At 41.4% G+C, this 26,516-nt stretch overlaps 4 protein-coding genes across 7 annotated transcripts; 2 read left to right on the top strand and 2 right to left on the bottom strand.

Annotated features, from left to right (window-relative positions):
- Positions 1-113: 113 nt before the first annotated feature.
- LOC132203920 (3'(2'),5'-bisphosphate nucleotidase 1) lies at positions 114-2,638 on the bottom strand. The gene is made up of 6 exons (XM_059632089.1): positions 1,926-2,638; positions 1,735-1,866; positions 1,458-1,673; positions 1,354-1,402; positions 1,009-1,304; positions 114-951 (listed from the first exon to the last, which is right to left on the bottom strand). Exons 2-6 carry the CDS (start codon positions 1,852-1,854, stop codon positions 691-693), a joined length of 942 nt encoding a protein of 313 aa, XP_059488072.1. The 5' UTR covers positions 1,855-1,866; positions 1,926-2,638; the 3' UTR covers positions 114-690.
- Positions 2,178-8,221, top strand: LOC132203919 (protein pellino). Its single transcript, XM_059632088.1, has 9 exons — positions 2,178-2,337; positions 2,445-2,574; positions 2,739-2,915; positions 2,981-3,110; positions 3,314-3,415; positions 3,591-3,785; positions 5,404-5,943; positions 6,802-6,917; positions 6,979-8,221. The coding sequence occupies exons 3-9, from the start codon at positions 2,761-2,763 to the stop codon at positions 7,103-7,105; spliced, it is 1,365 nt and encodes a 454-aa protein (XP_059488071.1). The 5' UTR covers positions 2,178-2,337; positions 2,445-2,574; positions 2,739-2,760; the 3' UTR covers positions 7,106-8,221.
- Positions 8,222-8,249: 28 nt separating this feature from the next.
- On the bottom strand, positions 8,250-11,917 carry LOC132203916 (BTB/POZ domain-containing protein KCTD3). Of its 2 annotated transcripts, none has more exons than XM_059632081.1 (13): positions 11,764-11,917; positions 11,622-11,701; positions 11,250-11,563; positions 10,820-11,197; positions 10,674-10,767; positions 10,277-10,467; positions 10,024-10,227; positions 9,851-9,970; positions 9,655-9,794; positions 9,419-9,605; positions 9,261-9,357; positions 8,765-8,946; positions 8,250-8,712 (listed from the first exon to the last, which is right to left on the bottom strand). In XM_059632081.1, exons 2-13 carry the CDS (start codon positions 11,684-11,686, stop codon positions 8,495-8,497), a joined length of 2,190 nt encoding a protein of 729 aa, XP_059488064.1. In that variant the 5' UTR covers positions 11,687-11,701; positions 11,764-11,917; the 3' UTR covers positions 8,250-8,494. The 2 variants fall into 2 exon arrangements, with proteins under 2 accessions (XP_059488064.1, XP_059488065.1); XM_059632082.1 differs by having other exon boundaries at positions 9,854-9,970.
- Positions 11,918-12,005: 88 nt separating this feature from the next.
- LOC132203922 (synaptosomal-associated protein 25) lies at positions 12,006-26,443 on the top strand. Of its 3 annotated transcripts, none has more exons than XM_059632093.1 (8): positions 12,006-12,166; positions 17,535-17,633; positions 18,047-18,088; positions 22,061-22,109; positions 23,956-24,073; positions 24,196-24,324; positions 25,109-25,253; positions 25,794-26,443. In XM_059632093.1, the coding sequence occupies exons 2-8, from the start codon at positions 17,544-17,546 to the stop codon at positions 25,857-25,859; spliced, it is 639 nt and encodes a 212-aa protein (XP_059488076.1). In that variant the 5' UTR covers positions 12,006-12,166; positions 17,535-17,543; the 3' UTR covers positions 25,860-26,443. The 3 variants fall into 3 exon arrangements, with proteins under 3 accessions (XP_059488076.1, XP_059488075.1, XP_059488074.1); XM_059632092.1 differs by lacking the exon at positions 22,061-22,109 and adding an exon at positions 21,254-21,302; XM_059632091.1 differs by lacking the exon at positions 22,061-22,109 and adding an exon at positions 19,458-19,506.
- Positions 26,444-26,516: the final 73 nt, after the last annotated feature.

Below are 26,516 nucleotides of genomic sequence, written 5' to 3'. Positions count from 1 at the left end.
CATTTACTTCACTTTAAGACCCAATTTAAGTTTAAAATATGGAGCAGAATGTTTAAAAAACTAAGTTTATCAGAGAGCATCACAATTTGTGTTGTTTAATCTCTTAAAAAATACAAAACATGTGAGTTTAAAGTTTTGACTTTTCAAATAACCGGTTATTAAAGCTACAAAAACCGTGACAATTGCAAAAAATTTCTTCAATCAACAATGCAATCTTGAATGTTGAAAATAAAGGCCACGAGAAGCTTAAATATTGTCTTAATACAAAACAGATAAATCCTGCTTCATGTACATATTTCACATACTTCATTAAAACATGTTACGGCTTTTCATTGATTTATTGTATAAATTAGATTGAATAATATTTTCATAATCGTGTCTCATAATTTATTACATTTTGTCCCATAAAATAACACAACATAAACATAATATCTTTCTTGAATTTCATAACATTGAAGTTTGCTTATATAAGTGCATATGAAGAAGGAAACTTTTACTGAATTAAAAAGTAATTTGCTTCTGGAAAAAAAACAATCGTTTATTTAAACAAATCAACAACCATATATAGAATTATAGTTTATTTTTTTTAAGAATCAAATTTAAAAACTCTCTGAGCAAGTGGTTTCATAGCCACATTTTGTGGTGGTAAAAATTGGAAATGTAACAAGTAATTTTAAATTAACAATAATCTCAGCCGGACAACTTTTGCCGCACCGAGTCTGGCACTTTGCTGGCATACCAGGCATGGTCCTCTTTGGTGGCAGCGGCCAGCACGCCAGACGCGTTCAGATGCTGCACACTGGCGTGGTACAAGTAGGGTCGGCCCAGCATGTCCGTCAGGGTGCCGCCGGCCGCGCTCAGGATCGCCTCAGGGGCGCAAGTGTCCCACTTTTTGCATCCGGCGCTGGCAAAGACATATGCGTGCGCCTTGCCCTCCAGAAGAAGCATCACCTTTTTTTCATCACAAGACCATATTAATTTTTCTTTAAATCCCTCCTAGGGTTTTACTTTGTGTCCGGCCCCGCCGACTCGGAGAACCTCGGTGGGCTGAATGGCGTCCAGGGCTGACTGGACGAGGGCGTTCGAGTGCGAACGCGTGGTCGTCACAATCCTCTTGCCCACCTCGGCCACTCTGGGTTCAAAGCCGCCCGTCCCCACCCCAGGGATCCCCCAAATGGTCCGGCCGGGGGCCAGGTCGGGCCGCTCAAACTTTTGGTACTCGAAGTACGGCTGGTGGATGACCCCGCCCACCGCCCTCTCACCCACGGCCACTCCGATCAAGACGGTCACGTGGTCCAGCAAACCTGAATATTTTCCTTATTTAACCTTCCTTTAATTATGTTAATTAATTACCCTGAGTGTACTCGGAGGTTCCGTCCAAAGGATCGACCCAAACAACAACCTTAAATTAGAGAGAAAATTTAGAATAAAATTGGCAAGTTTATAATAATTTCTACTTCTTCCTCCTTGACGTTTTGCAAGTCCTTGGGACACTGAAGGTTGAGGACGCCAGGGTCGCTGTCCGTGACGAGCCACTCGGGCGGAAGGGGACACTCCTGTCCGCCCTGGTCCTCCTCCCCGATGATTTTAATCGAGGGGAACTGCTTGCTGAGCGAACTCACGATGCACCGCTGGGCAGTGCGGTCTGCCTCCGTCTGCAGGTCGTTCACGCCCTGAATTTCAGGAAAATAAACTCGGAACTCTCGGAAGGAAAAAAATTGTAAAAAAATATACTTTGTCGACGATTCCGAGTTCGCCCTTGCTCATGACGTCTCGGATGATTTTGCCCGCTTGGTTGGCGGCGCTCACGGACGACGCGACGATCCGCAAGATCAACGGCGCGCTCTGAGCCATCCTCAGGTAGGTCTGCAAAATTTTTAAAATATAAATTCAGCAATAATTTAGTTATATAATTTCTAGCGAACCTGCAAAACCGTGGCAGCCAAGGTTCCAACCTAGCAATTCTCCCGGCCACGAGAAGAGAGAAAAAATTCGCCTGCGGGCGAAGAAGAGGAAGGAGAAGTCAGCGAACCCTGAGCGAACCCTTCAAAATCAGGTGGGTTGCATACTTTTTGGTGGGTTTTGTTTTTGATCGATTGCAATCATTGCAATGGTCGATTTCAGTACGCTGATTGGCCACGCCCCCTTCGTGCCAAGGAGGAAAGCAGGATTTCCCCCACCACCGGCAAACTTGCACGGAGCTTGAAGCGGCACTCGCGGCGAAGCAAGATCTCGGCCGAGTGAAGCCATTAGTAGGCGCACGACGGGCGAGCAAAATATCAACATTTGTGGTGTCCCGAGGAGAATCGGCGGCCGACCAGACTCGGCTCAGTGCAGGTGAGAAGCTCTTGAGTAAGGGTGTCCGACGCTTGAGGCAGACGGCGTCCTGGAAACCGCTCCGCACTGGGCCGTCGCTCATCCCGTCCGCTTTGTTTTTCTTGCAGATCGCTGGACACGGATATGTGTGTCACATCTCCTCAGTCGTGATCAATATGCAGAATTGCGATTAGAGAGCGTCGTGTTGTTGTTGTTCGCACCCCCGATTGGCCGTCGTCCTCCTCTCAAACGAAGAAGGTACATAATTATGCAAAATAGAAATGCGTCGTAGCAACTCAACCGTCCGTGTCCCTCTTTCTTTCTTTCTTTCTTTCTTTTATCTGGCGCGACACCAAAACATTTTATACATACACAATCCTAATCTAAATTGGCGTGTTTAACTTTCTTTATCTGGTGAGCAGAATAATGCAAGCGTGGTGAGATATGCCGACGTCGCCGCCAGCCGCCGCAGCCGCCTCCTCACCTTCGTCAGGGCCGCACCCTGAGCAGCAGCGCAGCCAGCAGGACGACGCGGGCACGACGGACGCGGCCAAGAAAGCAGCCGGGGTGGCGCTCTACGGCGAACTGGTGATCCTAGGGTCTGTGTTTAGCCAAACTCAATCGCGATGCCTGCTACAGCTGCATTGTTTGTTTTGATTCGCAGGTATAATGGGTTCCTTCCTCCGGTGGACCGCGGCCGGCGCAGGAGCAAGTTTATGCTTTTCAAACGACCTGAGCCCAACGGCGTCAAAAGATCAAAACATTACGTCGTCAAAACGCCGCACTCGTCGCAGGTTTGAACTCGTTTGTCTGTTGCCAGCCCATTCGGGCCATTCGTTACAGACCTCGATGCCTTTGAAGAAGGAAACCAAACTCAAAGGCTAAATTTAAATTGGACATGCATTCAAATTTATTACATAACTTTCCCCTCGCAGTTTATTTTGATCCAAATTTATTTATTAAAATTTAAGTCTTTAATCTAAATTTGGTTCCGCAGGCAATCTTGGACAAGGACCAGCATTCAATTTCGTACACCTTGTCAAGACACCAAGCCGTCATCGTCGAATACATGCCTGATGAAGCAACGGACATGTTCCAGGTAAATTCTTTGATTTGATTCGTGGAAAAAAAATTGTTCATTAACATTTAGAAGTAAAATTTTTATATAAAAAAAATAAGTATTTGGACTAATTAAATTACAAATCAAACTTCTTATACAATCAAATACCTTTTTGCCCTGTTTCGATTTTCAATAAATATTTGATTGTCTGCAGATCGGACGTTCGTCTGAGCAGCCGATAGACTTTGTCCTGATGGACACGATTCCTGGCGACAAAACCGGCGAGCAACGAGTTATGCAGAGCACCATTTCTAGATTTGCGTGTCGAATCCTGGCCGAGAGGACGAATCCGCGCATCGCCCGAATTTTCGCCGCCGGCTTCGACTCGTCCAGGAACATATTTTTAGGGGCAAGTTTTTTAACGTAATTTTTTTTTATTTAGTTTGGGAAAAAAAATCAAATTATGCGCTTGATTTGTCGTCACGGGTGAAGGAAAAGTCGTATAGCTGCCGCTTATGTGTTTCGACTTTCAACCGCAGAATTGCATTATGCAAGCAGCTGGTGTTTGGTGAGCTGGCCTGGCAAAAGAAAGACGCGTGGCCTTGAACAGCCAAGCACGGCGACAATCGATCGAACACACGTTTTGGGCAGGTGCAATAATCGCGGCTAAATATTTATTTATATTAAGCTTGAAACAATAATTATTGTTTGCTTCCGTTCATTGCCGCCGATTGTTTGTTTTCTTATCTGCGCGATGAGGTTGATTAATTATAACGCTGTTGTAATTATTGCATCAACAGGGAAATCAATTTCTAAGTTTTGCGACTCGAAATGACCTTAGATTGCCAAAGGCTGTCAGTGGTGATGAACAAATTGAATCCACATAGTTGGATTATTAAATTATTACAAGTTTAAAGAAGAACACCGTTAATTTTTTTCAATTTGAAATGTTAAATAAGGTCTAATTTCATAACCAACGCTGAAATCGCAACTAAATCATTTGCATTTTTGGGCCTTAAAACCACAATTTCATCAAAGGTTCACCTTTTCCCGCCAAATGAATTTGAACCTCATTTTAAGTTTGTAATAATTAAAAAAATGACTATATTTGGTTAAAACGGTCAATACAAATAAAGAAGTTTTACAAAAATATAGTTTTACCCCATTGTTTCGAAATTTGTGGGTTTGGAAAATTCGAAAAGGCTCGATCTCGGCTTTCCGTGGTTGTAGAACAAAAACGCGGGTGGTTGAATTTCCCTCATCGCCCACTTCAACTTTGCTCTTGACAGCAAAATTATTCGCCAATGTTTAAGATCACTTTTGGTGACCTCAAGACTTATGACCTCAAAATTGAAGGTTATCCCTAATTTTTATTTTTATTCTGAAATAGCCATTTTGTATAACGTGAAATTTTTCTTCACACATTAAAATGAACCAGTTGGCGTTTTTCTGTATTAAATTAATAAAAATAATGAAAAGTTAAAAAAACATGGTTTTCCGAGCTCATTTTCTGGGTATTTGAGCCTCTGTAACTTTTTCCCTGAGCAAGTTAGCCCAAAGTACATCATGACAAAAAGTGACTGCCTTGACTTGGTCTATCTAAAAACATATTGCACTTTGTGACCATGTCAAAAAGGTCATTGAACCCGGTGACCTTTGACCTTTTCTAAAAGTGTGAAACATCGTTCGAAAGAGGACATCAAGAGAATCATTTTGGTACCAGGAATTTTGTTCTAGCTCCAACAGAAACAGTTATTGTACCTTCACTCTATTTAAATTAAATTTTTTCCCTCCTTCATTAAAAAAAAACAGCAATAATTTTACTTTTGTAAGTGCTAAAAAAAATTTCGGGTACCAAAATGACCTCCTTGATATCCTCTTTCCAACGATATTAATTTCACACTTCATGAAAATAATGCGATGAGGTTAAAGGTCGTTGGGGTCAATGACCTTTCTACGCAGGATTTACCTAATCTTAGTGCCTATGAAATGAAAGTTTAAATGATTTTTCTTGTGTTCGTCTGCAGGAAAGAGCGACCAAGTGGCAATCGCGGGGCGAAATCGACGGGCTGACGACGAACGGGGTGCTGATCATGCACCCGCGCGGCTCGTTCACCGAGCACTCGCCCGAGGAGGAGGAGGCGATGGAGTCGGACGGGAGCACGCCGGGCGGGCTGTGGCGCGAGGTGTCCGTCGGCGGGGGCGTGTTCACGCTGCGGGAGTCGCGGTCGGCGCAGCAGAAGGGGCTGCCGGTGGAGAACGAGGACAACGTCCTGCAGGACGGCACCCTGATCGACCTGTGCGGCGCCACGCTGCTGTGGCGCTCGGCCGAGGGCTTGGCCAACTCGCCGTCCAAGGCCGACCTCGAGAAGATGGTCGACCAGATCAACGCGGGCCGCCCCCAGTGCCCCGTCGGCCTCAACACCCTCGTCATCCCCCGCAACAAGATTTACCTCGGCTCGGGCAGCACCCAGCCCTACGTCTACATCAACTGCGGACACGTCCAGGGACACCACGACTGGGACAAGAGCTCCGGCGGCGTCCGCAAGTGTCCGCTCTGCACCAAAGCAAGTCTAGCATTTTGCAAGTGTTCATTTAAAAGGACTAATTTGTGGCAAGGGTCAACGGATTTTCATACAACTCGACTATAAATTAATATTAAGGTTAAAAAAAGCTTTAAAAATGCTCAGAATTGCCTATTTTTACATGGGAATTTATTTTATAGCTTATTTTTGAAAATGAAAATTATCTTAGCTCCTGTTGAAGATAGCGCTTAAATCTTTTCAACCAAATTTGTCAGGAATTAGACGCCCTAAATCTTTTCAATAGTGATCGATGTCGCAGGTCAAAGGTCAAGGTCACCTTTCGGAACCTGAATATTTATTTAACATGCCAAGGTACCTGGGAAGAATTTGTTTCAAATTTTAAAATAGCCAAAAATTGCCTAATGTAGTTGTACACAATATGTGAAAAAAAGGTGAGACTTCTTTTTATTGTTTTTGAGATATTTAGATTCAAAGGGTGAAAAACGCGTTTTTTTTCTGTCATGGGATATTAAATAAAAACTACAATAACGTTTTGCCTGTTACATTTAGTAGAAAATTGTTATTGGTAAAAGCTGTCCTCGCCTTGACCTGCACTTTCAGCTGATGTGATTAGGACACAAAAGTTCAATGACCCCCTGGTGACCTTTGACCTTTTCAATTATTTTCCGACACGTGGTTGGATAGAGAACGTCAGTAGGAACATTTTGATACCCGAATTTTTGTCAGAGAATCAACGCAAGTCTATCTCAAAAATTTTAAGCTAAAATTTTTAGTAATTTCATCAACATCCTTTGACCCCTGCCAAACGTGTGTCCTTTTAGAATAAAACTTGCTTATGAAAGTCTGTGTGCATTTAATTGATTCAATTTGAATTTGCAGGCCGGTCCCGTGGTGATGTTGTGCATGGGAATCGAACCCGCGTTTTACGTCGACCAGGGCCAGCCCACACATGCCTTTAACCCATGCGGCCACATGACTTCTGAGAAAACCGTCAAGTAAGCGACGATTCGACCTATGAAATGTTCCTGATCTAATCGGGCGTTTGTTTGTCCTCAGGTACTGGGCCAACGTGGCCATCCCGCACGGCACCAACGGTTTCGACGCCGTGTGTCCGTTTTGCGCAAGCCCCCTCGAGGGCAAGCCGGGCTACGTCAAACTCATATTCCAAGACAACGTCGACTAGACGGCCTCGAGAGTGCTATACTAGGCTTAGGAACATTATAGCAAGGTAAGCTATGCAATCGCAGCAGGACCAAGCTAGTGAGGGGTAGATTTTTTGCTGAACCAAGAAGTGCAGGTGGTGCCGCCGTTGAATCAAAGTGTCCGATCACTGGATAATTAATAACTGTACATATGTGACTTGTATAACTTGTGTGGTGATGCAACCGGGGTCTGATTTTTGCGAAATTTTACTTTTGATTCTCACTCTCTCTCACTTCCGACGCCGAGTTTTACGTTTTGACGAAATAACGGCTCAATATGCCGGCTACTGTTCCATGGCAATCGTGTATTTAAAGAAGAAAAGAAAACTAAACAAATTTCTCGCTGTGGCGTTTTTTAAGGTTTTAAAACGCTCGCCAAAACTTGTAGGGAAGCAATTAATTTATTAAATACTTTTTTCTGTTATTATGACGATGAGGACGAATTTCTGATGCTCTTTTTTATTGGCTTGTTTCAATCTGTAATGAGGCTTTCTGTGTACCTCCTCTGCTGTTGAAATTCTTGTTGCCATCAATTTTATATATGTATATTTATTTTATTATTCTCCCCCATTCAAAAGTTCTTGTACGCTTTGAATGTTGTTTATACATATATGTACGCTTTTATTCTGACCGACATTTTTTATACCTTAGTTTTTCGAACAATAATTTGTACGCATCAGCTCTTCTAATTATAATCATTGCCAATTAATTCATTGTAATCTTACAATATGCTGCATTATTCCATCGATCAATTACAAAATGCAATCCAATCCCTTGCTAGTCAGAACAAAACTTGTAATTCCACGTTGCAATTTTTTTTATTCATTGGACACTCAAATTATATTTGACATTTTAAATTTAAAATAAAAAAATCACTAATTTACATTTTGAAAGGAGAATGCAGACTTTGCCATGTTCAGAGCTTATATTGTCTGGGTTCAAATATTGTGAGGAGGCGGGCAATGATTATTTCCATTCATTGACTTGATTGCTAAATTTCTCTAATGGCTCATTGTGCTTTCTTTTTATATAAAATATTGTATGATGACTTAATTGACAAATCGCTGATCTAAAATAAACAATGAAACACAAACCAACCTTCGGCGTTTTAATGAAAGAAAAAAATTCTGGTTTCGTAAACAAAATTTAATTGCAAAGTAACAAAATCAAATATAAATAAACATGATTTAGGTCTTACAATTCTATACCTGGTTTTAAGTATAATGTGTGGATTAAATATCTTTTATTATCTATTTAGCTTGTATCACATAATGCTCATTTAAACAGATTTCCCAACAGGTGAAGAGAGGGTTGAGAAGCAAAGCCTAGCCACCGGGTGCAGCAAAATCTATGCTTTGAAACAAAAAGAATTATTTGCCGTCGGACGAGTCGCCGCCGCTGCTGCCGGCCGAGTCGTTCTGCTGCTGGTTCAAAAAAGCCACGTTGGCCGCCTTGATCCTGGAGGCGGCCGAGTGGGTGGCGACCGCGGCCGGGGACATGCACGGCGTCGAGCAGTGGCTGTTGCTCAAGTCCCACTGGTCCAAGAGGCGCAAAAGCTCTGCCGGCGTCGGTCCTCCCACTATCGGAGCTGCAACAAAATTTCTTCTCAAAATTTGCTATGAAAAGAAAGAAACGCTCACGTTGGTCCCCTTTAGCTGCGATGTCAAGGGCTGTGGTCAAGTCCCACATTTGGATGGTGCCGTTGCTGTGTCCGGTGAAGATGAAGCGGCGCGGCCGGGAACCCATTCTGCTCGAACCCTCACATTCATGCACGCAGAACGAGGTGATAATCGTGTTGTCCACAGAACGAATCACACAAACTCTGCAAATTTACCAAATTTAATATATTTTAAATATTTCAAATTGAATTCAAATCACAGATAATTTACTCCATTCACTCAAGGACATATAAGAAGTTTTGAAATTTTACAAAATAATAGTGAATGAAGTTTCATTTCCTATTTTGAAATACAAAATTCGATGAATATCTGAAGATTGGGTAAAGCAATCTAGGAAACGACTGTTCTGTTCAATTTTAAATTAATAAATTGAAGCCGAATGTAAATCTAGCGGTAATTTTGGAAGGTTTTATCAACAAATTCACTTTTCTTCTTCGCATTGTAAAAAAAGTGTTACCTTTTCCCAGTGGAGGCGTAACGGACAAAGAGCTTGTCCGTCTCCGAGACAACTTTCTGGACAAAAACTTGCTCGTCGTCTTGCTCTCCGTAAGGACCTGCGAGGACAAATTATAAGGTTAACTTTCAAAGGCAAGACCTGCAACTTTCCATTCCTACCAATGTCATTTCCAGCGATGTAGCTCACATTCGGTTCGACCTCCTCCAGAGAAATGATTTTGAAAGACGACACCGGCATTGATCCGGGCTGGGTGGAAATCATCCCTCGGAACCGAGTCACGCCCCACGTCCGCACATGGTTGTACTCGCTGCACACGGACACCAGGAATTTCTCCGACAACGTCACCTGAGGCCTTCCGATTAAACCCAAATTTATATTGTCACAAAAAAATTACCTTCGTGACCGGACTTTGGTGGACGGTGAAGGTTTGGAAGAGTTGAGGGCCGTGTCCGACCGTCTCCGGGTGCTGCACAATGACCCGGACGGTGCCCGCGCTCGTCCCGTACGCAATCTCGATCCAGTTTCCGCACAAACCTGGTCAGGATCAATTTTAGCAAGCACTGCATATGCAAACCAACATCGGATTTTACTACTTGTTTTCGGAGTCAGGTAGACCGAGATAGCCGTGATGGGGTCGCTGGTCGGATCACGGTACAGCTCGGTGACCAGCAGGTCATTGTCCTTCATCCTCAGAGGAAACTTCTGCATGTCTGCGAATCAAAATTGGTTACAAATCGAGCAATTGGTGGAGCAAAGATGTTACCTATGTAGTAAATAGCACCGTTGTCGCATCCGAGCAGCAAAAAGGAGCCTGCCGTGTCAAAGGACGTGATGGGCACCACGTCCTGGATCTGCCAGTGCTGGGTCATGGCGTGCCACACGCCGATTTTCCCGGTCGGCGACAACGCCACCAGCTGGCTTCCGATGAAGAACAAAAATTCCACCCGAACAGACAAATTAAAAGTGCCTAAAAAAAATTTTGATTTTATGAATTTTGTTTTTGAAATTTTCTTTACCAATGTCGGTCTTGGAGCCGTCTTCGCCCACTCCCCACAGCCTGACCTGGTTTCCGTAAGAGATGGCCACCATCTTGGAGGTCGACTCTTGGCCACCCTGTCCCATTTTGGCGTTGATGGCGATGCGCTCGATGCAGCTGTCAATGTGAGGGCTCGTGAAGCAGTGTTGCCACCCACTCGAGTCCTTCAACCTGTAAACACAATTAATTTTAATTTCTTGATTTGGAGTTAATGTCGACAATTTAATTTGGCCGTTTAAAAATTAAAATTTCAAGTGTAATTAAATTGAACAGAATTTCTACTAAATTTGAGTTGAATTGTGATTAAAATGAAATTTCAAAAAATTTATTTTAACATAACTTGAAATAAACTTTTAATCATTCTGATAATTTCATACCTGTAGCAGGTGACAAAGTGGGCGTAGGCAACGGCAATCCAGTTGTGGTGGGCCTTGATGATCTGCACTCTCAAAGGATCAAACCACCCTGAAGCTGTGGCAAAAATGTTTTAAAATAAGTTTTGAACAAAAAAATCTTCACTTGCCTTGCGGTCCGAAAACAAGACCGATATCATTCCTGAACATTTTGTTGAGGTCAGCGGAGGAGTTTCTCGTGTGCCTGAGGTCAAGCGACGCCGTCCGCGAGTGGGACACCCTTGCGTGGTTGCGCAGGTCCTGGTTGGAGCGGCTGACGGCCTGCGCCGGGGCCGGCATTCTCAGTTCGAGGGACGAATTCCTCGAGTGGGTCGAGCTGTGCGTCATGGGTGGGGCGTGCAGGGCGGGACTGTTTTCCGGCACCCGGACGATCGACCCTGGCCGCACGCAGCTGTCCGCCGAGCCGCGATTCTGCGGCCGAGAGGAGGAGGAAGTCGAGGAGGTGGTCGAAGACTCGCTCGTCCTTGAAATCTCGGGCAGAGGCGGAGCTGAAATTTGGAAAATTTTAATTTTTTTTCTAATAGGGTTGGATTGAGATACAAGGGGGGTAGAGGTGGGCGTAGAAGAGGATGTCGCCGCAGGTGGAGAGGGTGAGGTCCTCGCACAGGGTGAGTCTCTTGGCCAGAGGGCCCAGGCCGTAGTACTCGGCCTCATGTCTCAGGGCGCGCAAATCGCAGTTGTTGGCGTCGATGTCGCGCGTCCGCAGGTAATTCAGGATGATGGAGAAGAGCTTGGGATCGCGGTCGATGAAGATGTAGCCCTTCTCGTCCTTGACCGACGAGATTCGGCCGCTCAGCAGGGCCGTGAAGAACGAGTCGGGAATGCACAGCAGCGTTTGCTTCGACGTGTCGAACCTGCGAGAATCATAGCATTTGACGAAATTCAGGTAAAACTGATTCGAGAGTCGCGAACCTGGTGCCCCCGACGTTCAGGTGCACGATGTTGTCGCCACCGTACCAGCTATGGGAAGCAGCCATTCTTCCTCTTCCGTCCTGCGAAAAAATCAAAAGCTTAAATGAAAACCCTTTATTTGGATTTAAATTCCAATTCTTACCGAATTTGGTGCGAGTTCTCAGGGCAAAACCTGCATTTTACAGGGTCAGACAAACTTGTGTCGTGTCCATGATTCGTGTTTGTTTTCACACGCAGCTGTTTTGCCCTAATTTTTGGGCCCAAATCGATTGTCGTGCGAGCTCCCGTGCGAAACCTCCTTGGCAAAGGGGGCGTGGCCGGCCAGAGTCGGGCCGTGATTGGCCGCGAGCTCGGCGCCGAGTTGGGAGCGGCGTTTCTGGAGGAGCCGAGTTGACGTCGGTGGCGAGCGCAGTCGATAAAGAAAGTCAGTGCGAGGCCGACGGAGCGGGGTTGACCCTTTTGGTTTTCTTCTTGGATCCACCGCGAGGGCTGTTAGTTCCTGTAGCCTTTCAACCTTCTCACCTCCGCCTTCTTCGACGCCAAAGGCAAGTTTGCAACTTCTGATTATGACGGGGGGAAATCGCCGACGGGCCCGTCAAAGCGGAATATGGGCGTGCGGACGTGACCCCGCGAATAATATTCGGCTCTTTATTGATTCGGCGGCAGGAAAGGCGCGTGCCTCGAAAGCGAGTGAAAAAAAGAAATAATGTAATTTATTTTGACGGAAATTCAACTTCCTCCGAAAGAGAGTTCAAAACTCGGAGGAAGGATAAAGACGAATCGATTTTTCTTTATTTTTTACATTTTTTCCTCTTTATTTTTTTTTTCTTATTAAAATATAAAAAAGGTCTTTGCCTTGATTTTTTATTCGCACAAAAGTAACATGGGAAGGTACGTGTGGGAATTGTTGGGGTGATTGATGAAGTGACGAACCAAAGTTAAATCTTTCTCTTTTTATCTGTCGCTAACGCTTGTGGGTCAAGGTCGGCCGCGTTGTGGGAGTCGCCCCTGCCGAGGGGGTGCGGAACAACCCCCGAGGGCGATCCGTTTCGCACTTGATCTGCTCGATTGTCCTTCTTCCAAGGCCTCGTGTGCAGACATTGTTAATAAATTGCACCTGCTCAGTCAAGCAAAGGACATGCGGGAAACGAAATTGCAAAATTCACCTTCGCTGATACAAAAATATAATTCGGCTTTTTTTTCATTGGAATTCCCTTGGAGCTGATTCTGCAGGTGACGTCATGCACAAGCGTGGGAGTTTTTCATTTTTATCGAAATAAAATGACGGACGAAGATTATCTTAAAACTCTCACTAGCGAAAATCTTTGACCTAATTTCTTAAAGCCTGTTGACCTAATTCACCAAATTTTGCTTGTTTTCGCTAATTATATTCTCATTAAACATAAAATTAAAACAATTGAAACTTTTACCTTCTTTTATGGCTGGAATTTTTAAATTGTCTGTTTTTTTTTAACTTTAAATTTTTTCGTTTTATTCTATAACAGACTTTGTGGTAATCAAAGGCCGCGTCATTATGTTTTTCAACCCCCCAGTCTGGCTGCCAAAAGTGTGACACACGCACGGGGTGTGGAAAGAAAGTTTTTTTGTCCGGCCATGCTCAATAATTTTTCCCTCTCATTTAACACGCGTTTCGTTGTAAAAGATGAATTCCGGGGATAACGCGAGACATAAATTTGCTCCGGCACTTTCACTATCGTAATAATAATAATAAAAATTCTCTCCGTGTTTTTATTTTCGTCGAAACAACAAGTTCCATCTTTTATAAACGATGACGAAAGACCGAGTTCGCAGTTGTCGGTCGGCGAATAAAACCAAGTTTTTTTTATAAATGATTCGATGGACGATCAAGGCTTGTTGATATGCCGAGGGAATTGACCGTGGCCAGCAACTGTGTTGCTGCGAAGCAGACAAATCTGGGCGTTGTTCGCCAATTAATTGTCATGATTCTAATATTTCATGCAATTTCAAAGTCAAAATTGTAATGCAAAAAGCTTTTTAATGAGCAATTTTTCTTATCTGAATGCAGAAAAAAATTGGATTTTCAATCTAAATGAATAAGAATTTTGAGGGAAAAGTTAATTCTTTCGTTTTTATTAATTTGGAATATAAATTTTGATGTTTTACTCCATGGCTCCATGTTTTTTGGCGGGAAAATATTAAATACGCAGTTTTCACGGTTTCAAGTGTCAATTTTTCCATTTCAAGGATAATTTTCTGTAGTAAAATTTGTCCATTTTCACATTCAGGGATAAAAAAATTACTGACTGTAAAATTTAATTTTTGAAAAAATTCTCTTAAGAAATAAATATTCATGCGAAGTAATTATTCCAATAATAAACCAATTTCTATCAATAAAAGTGAAATAATTTTTTTCTGAAACATGGTCGGAAGTTGGCCTTTGAAATCAAAAGTGTTCAAGTGGCACGAGGCGGTTTATTTCGTGCGTTCGCTTTGAACTTTTTTTCTTGTTTGGCTTCGCCCAGCATTCAAGTGCGCCTCATTTCACAGCCTATTAGCGGGGCAACGAATTATCTCAGCAGACACGAAGAGCATGAATCCATTTTCCATAATTTGTAAAAGCTCCCGTGGCACATTTGACTTTCAAAATTTGGGTAATAATAGTCGTAAAAGTCCGGCATTGCAGTTACTTATATTTCTAAATTTAAATATTAGAAAATTCTTTAAGAAAGTGTTCATTAATTAAAATTTAATTAAATCTTCTACAATTTGCTCCAAAAATTTCTTAATTATGGTGGTAAATATTTTAAAAAAGTTAAAAGAAATTAATTTAATATTTTTACTCCAATAAATTGCACTAGAAATTTGCATTTTAATTTTATTTCTTCTCAAAAACTGCATATTTTTATTCTTAAAAATTGATTAAACTCGATTTTATAATAATTTACATTTTTCTTTTAACTACGCAAAATTCATTCAAAAGGACACAAAAGATCATTGTTTGAAGTGAAAATAGGTCATGGGTTTCAATTTCACTTTGTTCAGAGCGAAACTGCATTGAGGGGGTGCAAAAGTGAATCGCACGAAATGGGGTTGGAAAGTGTTGGCGGGCGGCCAGTGGAAAGAATTTTTGCACCCCCGCGCGCGCGATCGAGACGCCGCGAATTAATTTGGGGGTGCGGGCGGGGGTGGTGGCGGGAGGGTGGGTGGGTGGCCTGGCACTGCAGCACCGTATCGACCCATGGGCGGAGCTGCTCCGGCGGTGCTCGCCTGGATCCGCCGCTTGCAACCCCCGACCGACCGACCGACCTAATGCAATCGACAAATAAAAACACGCTTTCAGCTTTGATTTGCAATTCGCGCGCGCAAAACAAATTTCGAGGGCGTTGATCGCACTTTTGTCTCAACAAGACCTGCTGACGAAGCAAAGTCTTTGTCTTTTGTCAGCAAGCGATGCTCCTTTTCATCGAAAACTCTTCAAATTCCACTTTTCAACACAGTTTTTTTTTTATAATTATAGATCTTTCACCATCTACTATTTTATTCTTTATATGATTTTTTTTTTCTAAATTTAATCTGAAATTGGTTTGGAAAATTGTATCAATTTTGAAAAAGATTTTCAATTAAAAATTTGGAATGGCTTTTTACTATTATGAAGTCTAAAATTTGCTTCCGTTTCAAATTTTTGACACATTTCAAAAGAAAATTTGGTTTAATATTTATTGATTTAAAAAATATTATCATATATTAACTCAAACATTTTCTATAAATTATTAAAACACAATTAATTTAAATTTATTTTTAAATAAAACTATTTAAATATTTTTCAAAATTGGTTTAAATTTGTATTTTGATAATTAAATTAATACATTATATCTCCCTTTCTAAAATTTAATTAATTAGAAATTGAGATTATAATTGAATTTGAACTGCTCTTTCAAGTATAATTTGCATGTAGGCCGAAAGTTTTGATATAATTAATTGTGTCTCTCGCTCGAGCTGCATCTCTGTGAATGGTGCTTGTTTTTTAGCTGTGCAGGCAGTCGTGAATTTTTAATTGCGAGACGACGAGTGCCGCCGTCATTGTTTGATCGCGATGAAAAAGCTCCCCATTGTCGAGCAAACGACCTGAATATACACAAAATAATGTTTTTAAATGCATATAGTAGGTCAAACTGCTGATTACTCTCGCTGCACTATAAAAAAAGTGGAAATTAAAACGAAAATCAGGTTGATCAGATATTTAAATGAGATCAAAAACCACCAAGGATGGAAATTTAAAATCATTTTATTCTAAAGTTGAAACAAAATTAAATCAAAGCCGAAAAGGAGATTTAATTTTGAACAGAAATTTTATTTCTTCATCCGGATTTTGAGGATTTTGCATTATTTGAACATATTCCTAAATAAACTATTTGATTTTATTTTAATTTGTTTCACTTTTTATCTTCGTCAATGATTCCTGCATAATGAATCAATATTCATTTTATTTTATCCCAAAACGGAAGTTGTTTGTAGTTTTTACCTGATTATCGATTTGTTTACGAAGAAAATCTATTTTTGTGTCCGCAGGGTCCAAAATTTCCCCATCCTTCATTTTGAGCGGTTCTGTGGATAAGAATATTTATATATATTTATTACTAGGCGGTCGCGTGATTCTATGAAAACGTCGCGTGACACTTTCCAATTCTCGAATTTCGCCAAAATCGGAAAGAGAGAAACTTTGATTTCGGAGATCTGGAGCCTGATTGCGCAGTATTTTAATTGTTCACTTGAAAGGCGTCGCCAGCAAAAATAACTCGGCACTTGCAGAGCTTCTATTTATCAATCGAAACACAAATAAAACCAGACTCGCTGTGGCACTCCCTGGGCACCGCTTCGGGCCTCTTGATTGTACAATTGTGGTTTCTAATTTAGTGCCACGGTTTCCACCTCAACGGTTGTTTATTTCTCGAAATGTGGAAGGTGAAAAACTGATGCAAAATATCAATCTTAATTCAATCTAGAATTTTAATGAAATCAAAATTAATTTTTAATTGAAAAATTTCCACTTATTAAGGCTCACCTGTTTCCCGCCAAAATCATTCAGTTAAATCTTGATTTTTTGGCGGAATAATTGAGCCTTCAACAAATCTCTTTCTCGTCCTTTTATTCAATAACGATTTTGACCTCAGTCTCAAAATATTGACTTATTTTGAAGCCAAGAAAAAAAAATGATGAAAATTATACCTTTATCATTTTCATTTCAATCCGTCTGCATTCAAAAGCCAAAAAATCCATCTTGGATTTCGGGGTTTTCAAGGCAAAACAATAGTTCGAATCATTTTATCAACGAGATATTTTCAAAAATGAAATTGATCATTTTTATGGTCACATTGACCATCTAGACGGGCCTGTTCGGAAGGGTTTTGCAAAATTGGCCGTGAAAACTTTTTATTGAACCAAAGATTAAAAACTTGGCGAAAATTGAAGCGAATACAATTAACTTCAAAATAATTCTTGATTTTTTTTGTCATACGCAATCAATTTTTAAAAATAATCGACAACATTATGTGATCTTTCCTGAAATTTTCAAATTTTCATTTTGTTCTTTTAGAAAAATATTCGCGTTTCGTTTTGCATAAAATTTTGGTGCGAAGTTAAAGTTTCGAGTGTGTCGGTGAGAATTATTTGTTGAATGTGTTGGGGGTGGGTGTCGAGGGTGACCTTGGGGCGGTGCGCCCGCCGCGCGGTGCCCTTCTCGCGGCGTCTGACGGGAACGGCGATCGATGCGCCGCGAACCGACCGACGGCGGCGCAGTGCGAATCCGCCGCACCGACCGCTTTCGGCCGCCGCCCTCCGAGGTGCATTTGTTCGGCGAGTGCAGGCCGACGCATCACCCCCGTTGCACTCACTCACTCACGCACTCATTCGTCCGCCGATCCTTGCTTGCAGGACGAAACGATGCCAGCCCCAGCAGAACCAGCCGCGCCGGAGCCTCCCAAGACGGAGCTCCAGGAGCTGCAGATGCGAGCCGGTCAAGTGACAGATGACGTGAGCAGAAATTTTTTTATTCTTTTCACCCACAAACATTTCCTCCTAACAATTGTTTAGGCTCACGCAAATTTACTTGTCATTGGAAGTTGTTATATGTTTGCAATAATTTTGAGACCCAATTTGTTGCTTTTAATTTATTCTCAAGTTTTTTAGAAAATGCTGTGAAAATTCCAATTTGTAGTTCACAATCCTGATAAAAAGGATCTCAAGAGAATGTCCCCCAATCTTTCCAAGTCTCTAATGGTAACTTTGGCTTCATTGTTTGAGCGCTTCCAATTTTGCTTCCAGTTCTTGCAACTTCCACTTTCAAATTTATTCAGTTTTTGATACATAAAAGTATTAAAATTGACTTTTCAAGATGTTTTCGCGTATTTATAGAATTTACCGACTGTACTCTTGTTTTCTTTCAGTCACTTGACAGCACACGGCGCATGTTGGCTCTCTGTGAAGAGGTAAGATCCCATCCAAATCTCGCTTTTGATCAATTGCTCATGCTAATAACTTATCTCTCCAAATGTCGACGAATCACCCACTTATACTTTATTAGATAAGATTTTGCGAAAAACAAGTGATTCACCGCATCACCAATGAAATTTCCCGATTAGGAGGATCTCGCCTTATGTATTTATTTGAATAGTTTCGGACGAGGGGTTTTTCCAATTAAAATAATTATTAATAAAAAAAAATCGGTACCACTCGGGACGAGCTAGGTAAGGATCGACAGTGGTAATATTGCCCTCCTTCAGTGTGCTGAGCATGTCTATCTCTCTCTATATTTCTCTTATCTTGTCTCTCATTCCTCCTCTTCCGTATGTCCTGTACAAAGATAAATTAAAACGGCGAAATTTAACTAAATCAAGTGACCGATATTGAGAGAACACATACGAAAACCACACCGAAAATAAATCAGCACAGATATAAAAATAAAGAAAACCGATGGCGATGGAAATGAAAAACACGCCCCCGTTCAATCCCTGATCCCGCCGTTTTCTCATGTGTTGTGTGTTGGAAGTCGTTGAGTGAAAGTGGACACGACTAAGAAACCACCTCTTGTTAGTGCCATGTCGCTACCTTTTCTCATTTTATAAGTGTTGTCTTTCTATCTCTCTTTATCTGTGTGTCCGCGTTTCTCTCTCAACCCCATCCCCCCTCCTCGACGTGTCTCTTCACGCAGCAGGCGACTTTATAATCAAAATCGGCGTCTCTTTTGCATGCGTGTGTTTTGCAACAAATAAAAAGATGAATACATACCTCCCTCCTATTAAACTACTGAAACTTCTTCATTCATGACTCTCTGCAACACTGAAAAACGAAGACTTAATTAAAACGGGATGACACTTTTATTTTTCAAATTTCCATCTCAACACCATTTTTAATTAATTTGTTTCAAACCGGTTAATTTTTTATCAATTGAAATAAATGTACACCCCTTTGAAGAAGGGGTTGATTAGCAAATTATTCACTTGCTTTTTGTAAAAAATCTGTTTACCTTTCAATTTTATTATAATTTGAATGTTTTTGGCGGGAAAAGGTGAATATCGCCATTTTCAAAGTTTAAAATCGCCAAATTGTGTACTTTCGCATTCTGGTATTGAAAAATTTACCGGTTTTTATGGTTGCTTTTTATGAAGACATTCTCCCCTTTCTTTTTTGCCAATTTTCACAACTTGGGCGATCTTTCCGATGGTCCAAAGTGTTACTTTTTGCAGCAAACGCCAACGATCGACCCTCGCGAATTTCTCTCTTTCTCGTCGTCCCAGTAGTAGATCCATTTATGATCTTGTACGTGTTTTTTCTCTTTGTTCCCGTGCTGCCGTGCAGAGCAAGGAGGCGGGCATTCGAACTCTGGTCGCTCTCGATGACCAGGGAGGTGAGTTCTTTCCCCGGACCTCCTCGTCCCTCATCCCCTGATCCCGCCCAAACGACACGCACAAACGACCAAAGAGACCCACACGCACACGAATACACAAAAACACACAACAGACTGAAAACACATACGTCGAGAAATTAAAATTTAAGAAAGAAAAACACGTGTTTTGCACAGAGGCGATATAAACGCGAGAGACGCGTAACTAACAAAGCACTAGGACGAGAGCTAAACAAACCTGTCGTATAACTAAAGCGAATGAGACGATATGTGCCTCTCAAACCACGCAGGAAACACTAGTGTTCATTTCATTGTTACAGTTGTTAAACAAGAACAAGCCTTATATATATAGTTGACAGTAAGTAGCACGCAACATACTTTGTATCTCTCTCTCTCTAATCTTTCTTTTCTCTCTTTCTCTCTCCGCCGTACAACCACATTGCTACATTATTATGATTTGATCAGAAATTCTCAATACTTTGACACTACTAAACTCTATATTTAGTGATGAGAGACCAACCCATCAACCAACCCATCACTTTCTAACGTAGCAGGTATTATGCCTTTTTCTCTCTTCTCTCACTTTAGAGCGTCCTCACTCGACTACTTTTCACTCGTCGCCCCCGCCACAAACTCGACTGTATAGTCTTTTTCAATTTGTTTGTAAATATAATAATATGATGACAAGTATTTATTTTTACATGCATCCCGAAAACCATGCACTCACTTGCTGGGGCGTCCGATCCGCCTCTTGCTTTTTGTGGGCAGCGGCGGGTCGGACGTCCCAGCGACCATACTTATATAATCATGCATGTGTGACTTTTGAGAGACCCCAGCCAGCAGCATCAACCACCACACACGGCACGAACTATGTCCCACCCCGCTCTGAACGAACACACGAACCAGATTTATAATCTCCTCCGCCCCCGGCCGCCGCAATCCTCTTCCTTAATTAATTGTCATCGCTGTTCAATGTCGCTGTGTTTCTCTTGGCTTGAGTAGTCACCCCCCTCCAATTAGCAAAGCCTCTTCTTTCCAACCTACGCTGCATTTATATTCAAGAACCAGAAAGTTTGAACATACAAAAACTGAGGAATTCAGAGATGCCATTAATCGTTTTCCCGCCAAAAGTTTGTGGACTTGGGAATAGAAGGCAAAGCTTACGTGACTAGTGGCGCCTTTTAATTCAAAATGCAGTGAAATTGGCATGACCCACATTCATCCTTGTTTTGATTCATTGGGGAATAATTTGGAAAACTAGTCCACCCTCTGTATTCCTTCTCACTCTCACAAGACGTTTAAACGATATTGAATAAAGCTATAGAGGCTTTGCTAGAGGCATGCAAAATTTCACTTGAAGAACAATCTGTCTTTCTGTGTGCAGTGTGAAGACTCGCACCCACACTCGCTTCCACTCTCTTTATTTGGTAAATGTAGCGCCACAGTAGCAATATATCCTCCGTTGGATTGATCCTGTATTGAAACTATATATTCTCTTATCTGGTACGAATATGGAAAGAAGTATTTGTTATATTTAAAGTAATGAGAACGAACGAGATGATCCGCCATACCTTTTGTCATGTCCATTTATTATTCCGTACACATTATTCTTATTGATTACGTGTTGTTGAAATGATTTTACGCCGCATCATTTGAAACTTTGTTTTGAGCATTTTATTCTCACATGAATCTCACATGCCTGTCGTTTCTTCACAATTCTCTATCTCAATTTTTTTATTTTTTGCCTTAGAGCGAGGAGGCCGGTGCAAACACATTGCATTTGCTCTCCCATCAAGGAGGTACGTACTTGCGACCACGACTCGCCCACTCGCAACTAACCAAACTAACCTTTTTGCAAATTTTTTTAATCGTGTGTGACTATAAGTGTGTTTTTCGCCTCTCGCTGGTTTGCTGTTGGATGGATTTTGATGGACGTCACATTCTCGGTGTCTTTCTTTTTACTTTTTTTTTCCACTCTTATATTATCAGTGTGGGAGCAAAAAATAAAATTAAACAAAAAAAAAACGCAGGTGGTATATTTTTCCCTCTATTGTGGTAAGATGCCGAGCGTAACATATATATTTTACCAGCTTGGAACTTTGTGTATGTATGTGTGTGCTCACTCTTGGTGTGCAGAACGTCACGCTGATTTCTACTCTGCTGCAATAATCTCAGGACCTTGTATAATCAACTCTTCAATCTATACAGACGACCGAGCTGGAACTTTCCGCGCCGACGACTGCGAAGGCCGAATGAACCACGCAGTCGTCGGCCATTTTTAATTAGGTTTACAAGTTCAATTGGCCGCCAAATTTCAAAGCAAAATCTCTCCTCAATTGGTCGCAAAATTTCTATCTTTCTCTCTTTCTTTCCATTGCGTTGAACGCGCGCCCCTTTGCTTGTTTGGTTTTCTGGTGTCGTGTTTTTTCGATGGTTTTCGTTTCTCTGACGAATATTATATATTTCTCGAGCAAGACCCCAGTCTCAGTCGAGGGGCGCGATTTCTCTTTCTCTCTCTCTTTCTCTGGTGCCATGCTGATGTGTTTTGCTGTTGTAGAGCCACGAGGTCGGCATGAAATCCCTAGTGATGTTGGATGAGCAAGGGGGTAAGCCCAATTAATCACAACCGATCTATTTTTTCGTATTTTAAACTTCTTCTAAAGACCAATTATTGTAAACCCAAACGATTGTTTGATAAGTGCGGGTCAGCCGTTTTCCAATCTCCAAAACAAAATCAAATGAACCGAGCGAGATAAAGATCTATTAGACGTAGACGCCATCCATCAACATATATTAAATCTGACTTTCTATAAAAATAACAATTCAACTTGTGTTGTTTTTCCTCCACGTACATATTTTTATGCATAAATCGTTCTCTTAAACTTTAGTGTCGCGTGGCGGAGTGGACCGGAACTCAGCTGAGACAGACAGGTTGAACTAGACACGCGTGTCCCATTGAAAAGTGAACAAATAATCAAAAGTGCTCGATTTGTGTTGCTGACCCGAGGCACCCCTTGCTGACTCTGATGAGACTGGTCCCTCCCCACGAAAAGTGTCTGCCGTTGTTTTTCTTTTTCATTCCTCCGCACCGACTGCAACCATCTCCTCAATATCCTCCTCAACAATTTTTCTCTTTTTCTCCATCCTGGCACCAATTTTTGAACAAGCAAAAAAAAATGCCGGTCTATTGCACCTCCTGGGCATGTTGTGGTGCAAGAGAGCATGTCTATGGTAGATAGGTTGGTAGCAATGGTTACCGTCGACTATGATAATTGTCGTGTTCGATGTCGCAACACACATAAATCTAAATTCCACTCGGAGACAGTTCCACAAATCTACAACAATTCACAGATTTCCATTCGGCTCTGGCACCAAAACTCTCTTTCTTTCTTTCTCTCTTTCCAAAGAATTGAGTGACACCAAAAAAGTCCACTTCGCTGAATGAATTCTCAAAATACTTTTCCGCGAGGTCTGCTCATCCGAACCGAGATGGGCAGACCTTGAAACGACAACAAAATCCACGATCTCATATATTCATCTTCCGTAGACCTTTTCTGCTTTTTAAACTTTCGGTTTCTCTTTTCCCCCTCTTCTGTTTTGTTTCCCCTTCTCGAAGAAGCACGTGTTTTTCCTACACACAAAATTTGAGAAAATAAAACAGGCGTATAGTTCAAGCAGTGGAAACTTTTTAGTTTTTTTCGGTTCTCCAGGTCGAGATTGTCGACGACTTCTTCTAGGCTCGGCCGAATTAACGCAAATATTCTCTGCATGCCACACAGAGCTTTTGAAAAGTCTGTTCCAAGCAGACTCCAACTCGGCCCCGCAAGGGTTGGAACGAATTTTTTTCAGGCTCCTTTTGCTTTCGCTCTCTTTCTCATGAATATGATTGATTTGCTCTTTCTCTGAGTTTTAAGTTGTCTTTCTATCTTTCTCTCTCTCTCTCTCTCTCTCTGAACACGAGACTGAATTACTGATTACTCTGTTCACATTTTATAGACGCAGGAGTGGTGAGTATGCCTAAACTCTATATTATACCGAACCATGAATATAACTAAATTTGAAGAAAAAAAAAATACCTCTTGTGCAAAACATATCTCTCTGCGCGCCTAGACGAACACCCAAAACATAACACACATTAACAAAACTGACCAACAAACGGTGCTATTGTGGGCTTCTTTTCACATATATTTGTCTTTTTATTGGTGTGTTTGTCGGTTTTTTTTTTATTAATTACTATAAATTATTGTAAAAGAAGTTTAATTTTTGTATTAAATTCTCCTATTATGTAATACATTTTGAATTTTTCCATCCGATTTAAATCTCTCTTGATATAACTGTGTGCGTGTCTTACTTGTGCGTTTTCTTCCAAGCTTCTTGTCCTGCCTGCGAAGCACCATCGCGCACATGGTGCTTGCGGAGCGATTTTGACTAATTTGCGTGCGCGTTCCCTAGAACAACTGGACCGCATCGAGGAGGGCATGGACCAGATCAACGCCGACATGAAGGAGGCCGAGAAGAATTTGACCGGCATGGAAAAGTGCTGTGGCCTCTGCGTTTTGCCTTGTAACAAGTAAGATTATTTTGTTCCCCTAATTTGCCGAGTCGGCGCTTTCTTTGTTGCATTGCACGTGGCGGTGCATGCAATTTGGCGCCGCCATTACTGATTGCTGCATCTGTTTGATCCGGTTTTAGGTCGAGTTCCTTCAAAGAGGACGACGGCACGTGGAAGGGCAACGACGACGGCAAGGTGGTCAACAACCAGCCCCAGCGCGTCATGGACGACCGCAACGGCCTCGGCCCTCAGGGCGGCTACATCGGAAGGTCAGCACATTTTATCTGATTGGAGGAAAATTTAATTTTCATTTTAAAAAAGATGAAACCATAGCAGGCCTGCAAAATCCTTCAGAATTATTTTGATTTCCAGTAAATTGGTTAATTCCTAAGAAAAATTATATTGAATGTTGAACAACGTGAATTTTTAGATTTTTTCAGTTTCCGAAATAATTTAAGCTAATTTTTGAGTCCTTGGATGTAATTGGTTTCTGCTAATATGGATCTAATATTACTAAAAAAATGAAAGTTTTTCATGTTCGTCAAATACCAATAAGGCCGCCGGAGATAAATAAGGTTTTACGAAAACTGCTGCCGAATTAATTTGGGCTTTGGGCAAAGATTTTTTATTTTCTCCATGGCAGGTTGCAGCTGATGAACCAATGTACCTTTTCTTAATGGTGACTAAGTTTCCAGGTCAATAATGGCGAAAGGTCAAAATTTAAAGTTTTGTGCTCCTTGAAAATAGGCGAAAAAGCGCGATAGCCAAGAGATCCTTGTTGCATCGACACACAAATTTTCAAAAAATTTAAATAGAGTATAATATATAAATGATTTTGAAACTCGATCAATTCGGATGTTTTAAAAACTATGAAAATGAGGCTTTTTATGTCTTATTAGAAACAAATTGAGTAGAGCTTGTTGTATTCCATTCAAAATTGAAGATTTAAAAAAAAAATATGGTTTCATCTTCTGTATAATTAATTTCACTTACAATTTTAGGTAAAAATAAGAACTGTATAATTTGCAAACTTGAACTTTTCCTTGTGTCCAGAATCACCAACGACGCCCGCGAGGAGGAGATGGAGGATAACATGGGCCAGGTGAACACCATGATCGGCAACCTGCGCAACATGGCCCTGGACATGGGCTCGGAACTCGAGAACCAGAACAGGCAGGTCGACCGCATCAACCGCAAGGTAAAACTTCAAAATTCTATTTATAAAAATTTAAAATCATTTATTTAAAACTTTTGATTTAATTTGATTTGTTTGTAAATACGTTACTCAGGCCGATTCCAACACAATGACCGTGACGGCGTTAACACAAAAATCAGGAAAACTCCTAAGTTCTTAAGAGATTCGAGGTGGTCTGTCCGTCAACTTTTGCTTATATATTCGTAGACATGTGTTTTTAATAAAGCTGGAGAAAAACAGAGTTGGCTAGAAAGAGTCAAAAGGGATTCTGTTGTAATTGCAAATCAATCTCCCGATTCGTAAATTTTTTGGTAATTGGCTTTAATAAGGAGATTGCGAGAATTTTGAAATGCAGTGAATTTAAAAACTTGGTTTTTATTGCGGCCAGTTTTAAAATTTCAGAATTTTTTTGACAAAATGAGCAGTTTTTTTAGTGTCCTGTTTAAATTGCGCTCGCGCTTTGGAGTAGGCTCGATTGCATAGCTAGAGGCGACGAGTTTTGAGTTGTTTTGGTGGAATTGACGCTTTGGTTCGACTTTGCAGGCCGAGTCGAACGACGCCAGAATAGCCGTGGCCAACCAGCGCGCCAACAAGCTGCTGAAGACGTAAGAAGGCTCCTCCCCGTTCCTGCTGCTCTCGTTGTTGCTGCACCACAGAAGATGGACTTCAAGACACTTTTGTTTGTGTTGACAAAATTCCTACTTCTTTCCTTCCGCAATTGCTTTTCGTTTCCAAAAGAAAGTTGGGTGATATTTTAAGATTGAATTCAAGCGAATGTACAAACCTAGCAGTAGCAAAAGCAGACAGAAGAAGAAGAAAAAAAAACCAACACACAGACAAGGATTTCACGTACTTATATTTCTATGTTTAATTTTTCGTACAATTCACCGTAGTGAGGAGGAAATCAATTAAGAGTAAGAGTGGAGCTCTCGTTTTTCTCTCGTTTTGTGCAAGACGAAACAATTAAAAAGCATATCCAAGGAAAACAACTTTGTATTTTGTGTTCGGGCGCCACTCTTTAATTTCCAACCGAAATGGCTTCATCTCGAAAATATATAAATTACTCAAAGCCAATAACTGTAAATATCAAGATTGAATTTGCTGCCTGCTTTAAATTCATGTGATAGCGACGCATGAATTCACTCTTTGTGCAAAAGTCATCGGATGAAATTTTAATTTGCTTGGTTTTTAAAGAAACAAAAAACGCAACTGTAATTCAGACACCAAGGGAAAAATTTGGATGAAGCTGCTTTTTCCTACTTTTCC

The sequence above is a fragment of the Neocloeon triangulifer genome, unplaced genomic scaffold (genome assembly GCF_031216515.1).
Source record: "Neocloeon triangulifer isolate White Clay Creek 2 clone unplaced genomic scaffold, ASM3121651v1 ptg000020l, whole genome shotgun sequence".
Classification (NCBI taxonomy): domain Eukaryota; kingdom Metazoa; phylum Arthropoda; class Insecta; order Ephemeroptera; family Baetidae; genus Neocloeon; species Neocloeon triangulifer.
This window is presented reverse-complemented; position numbering and strand designations above follow the sequence as displayed.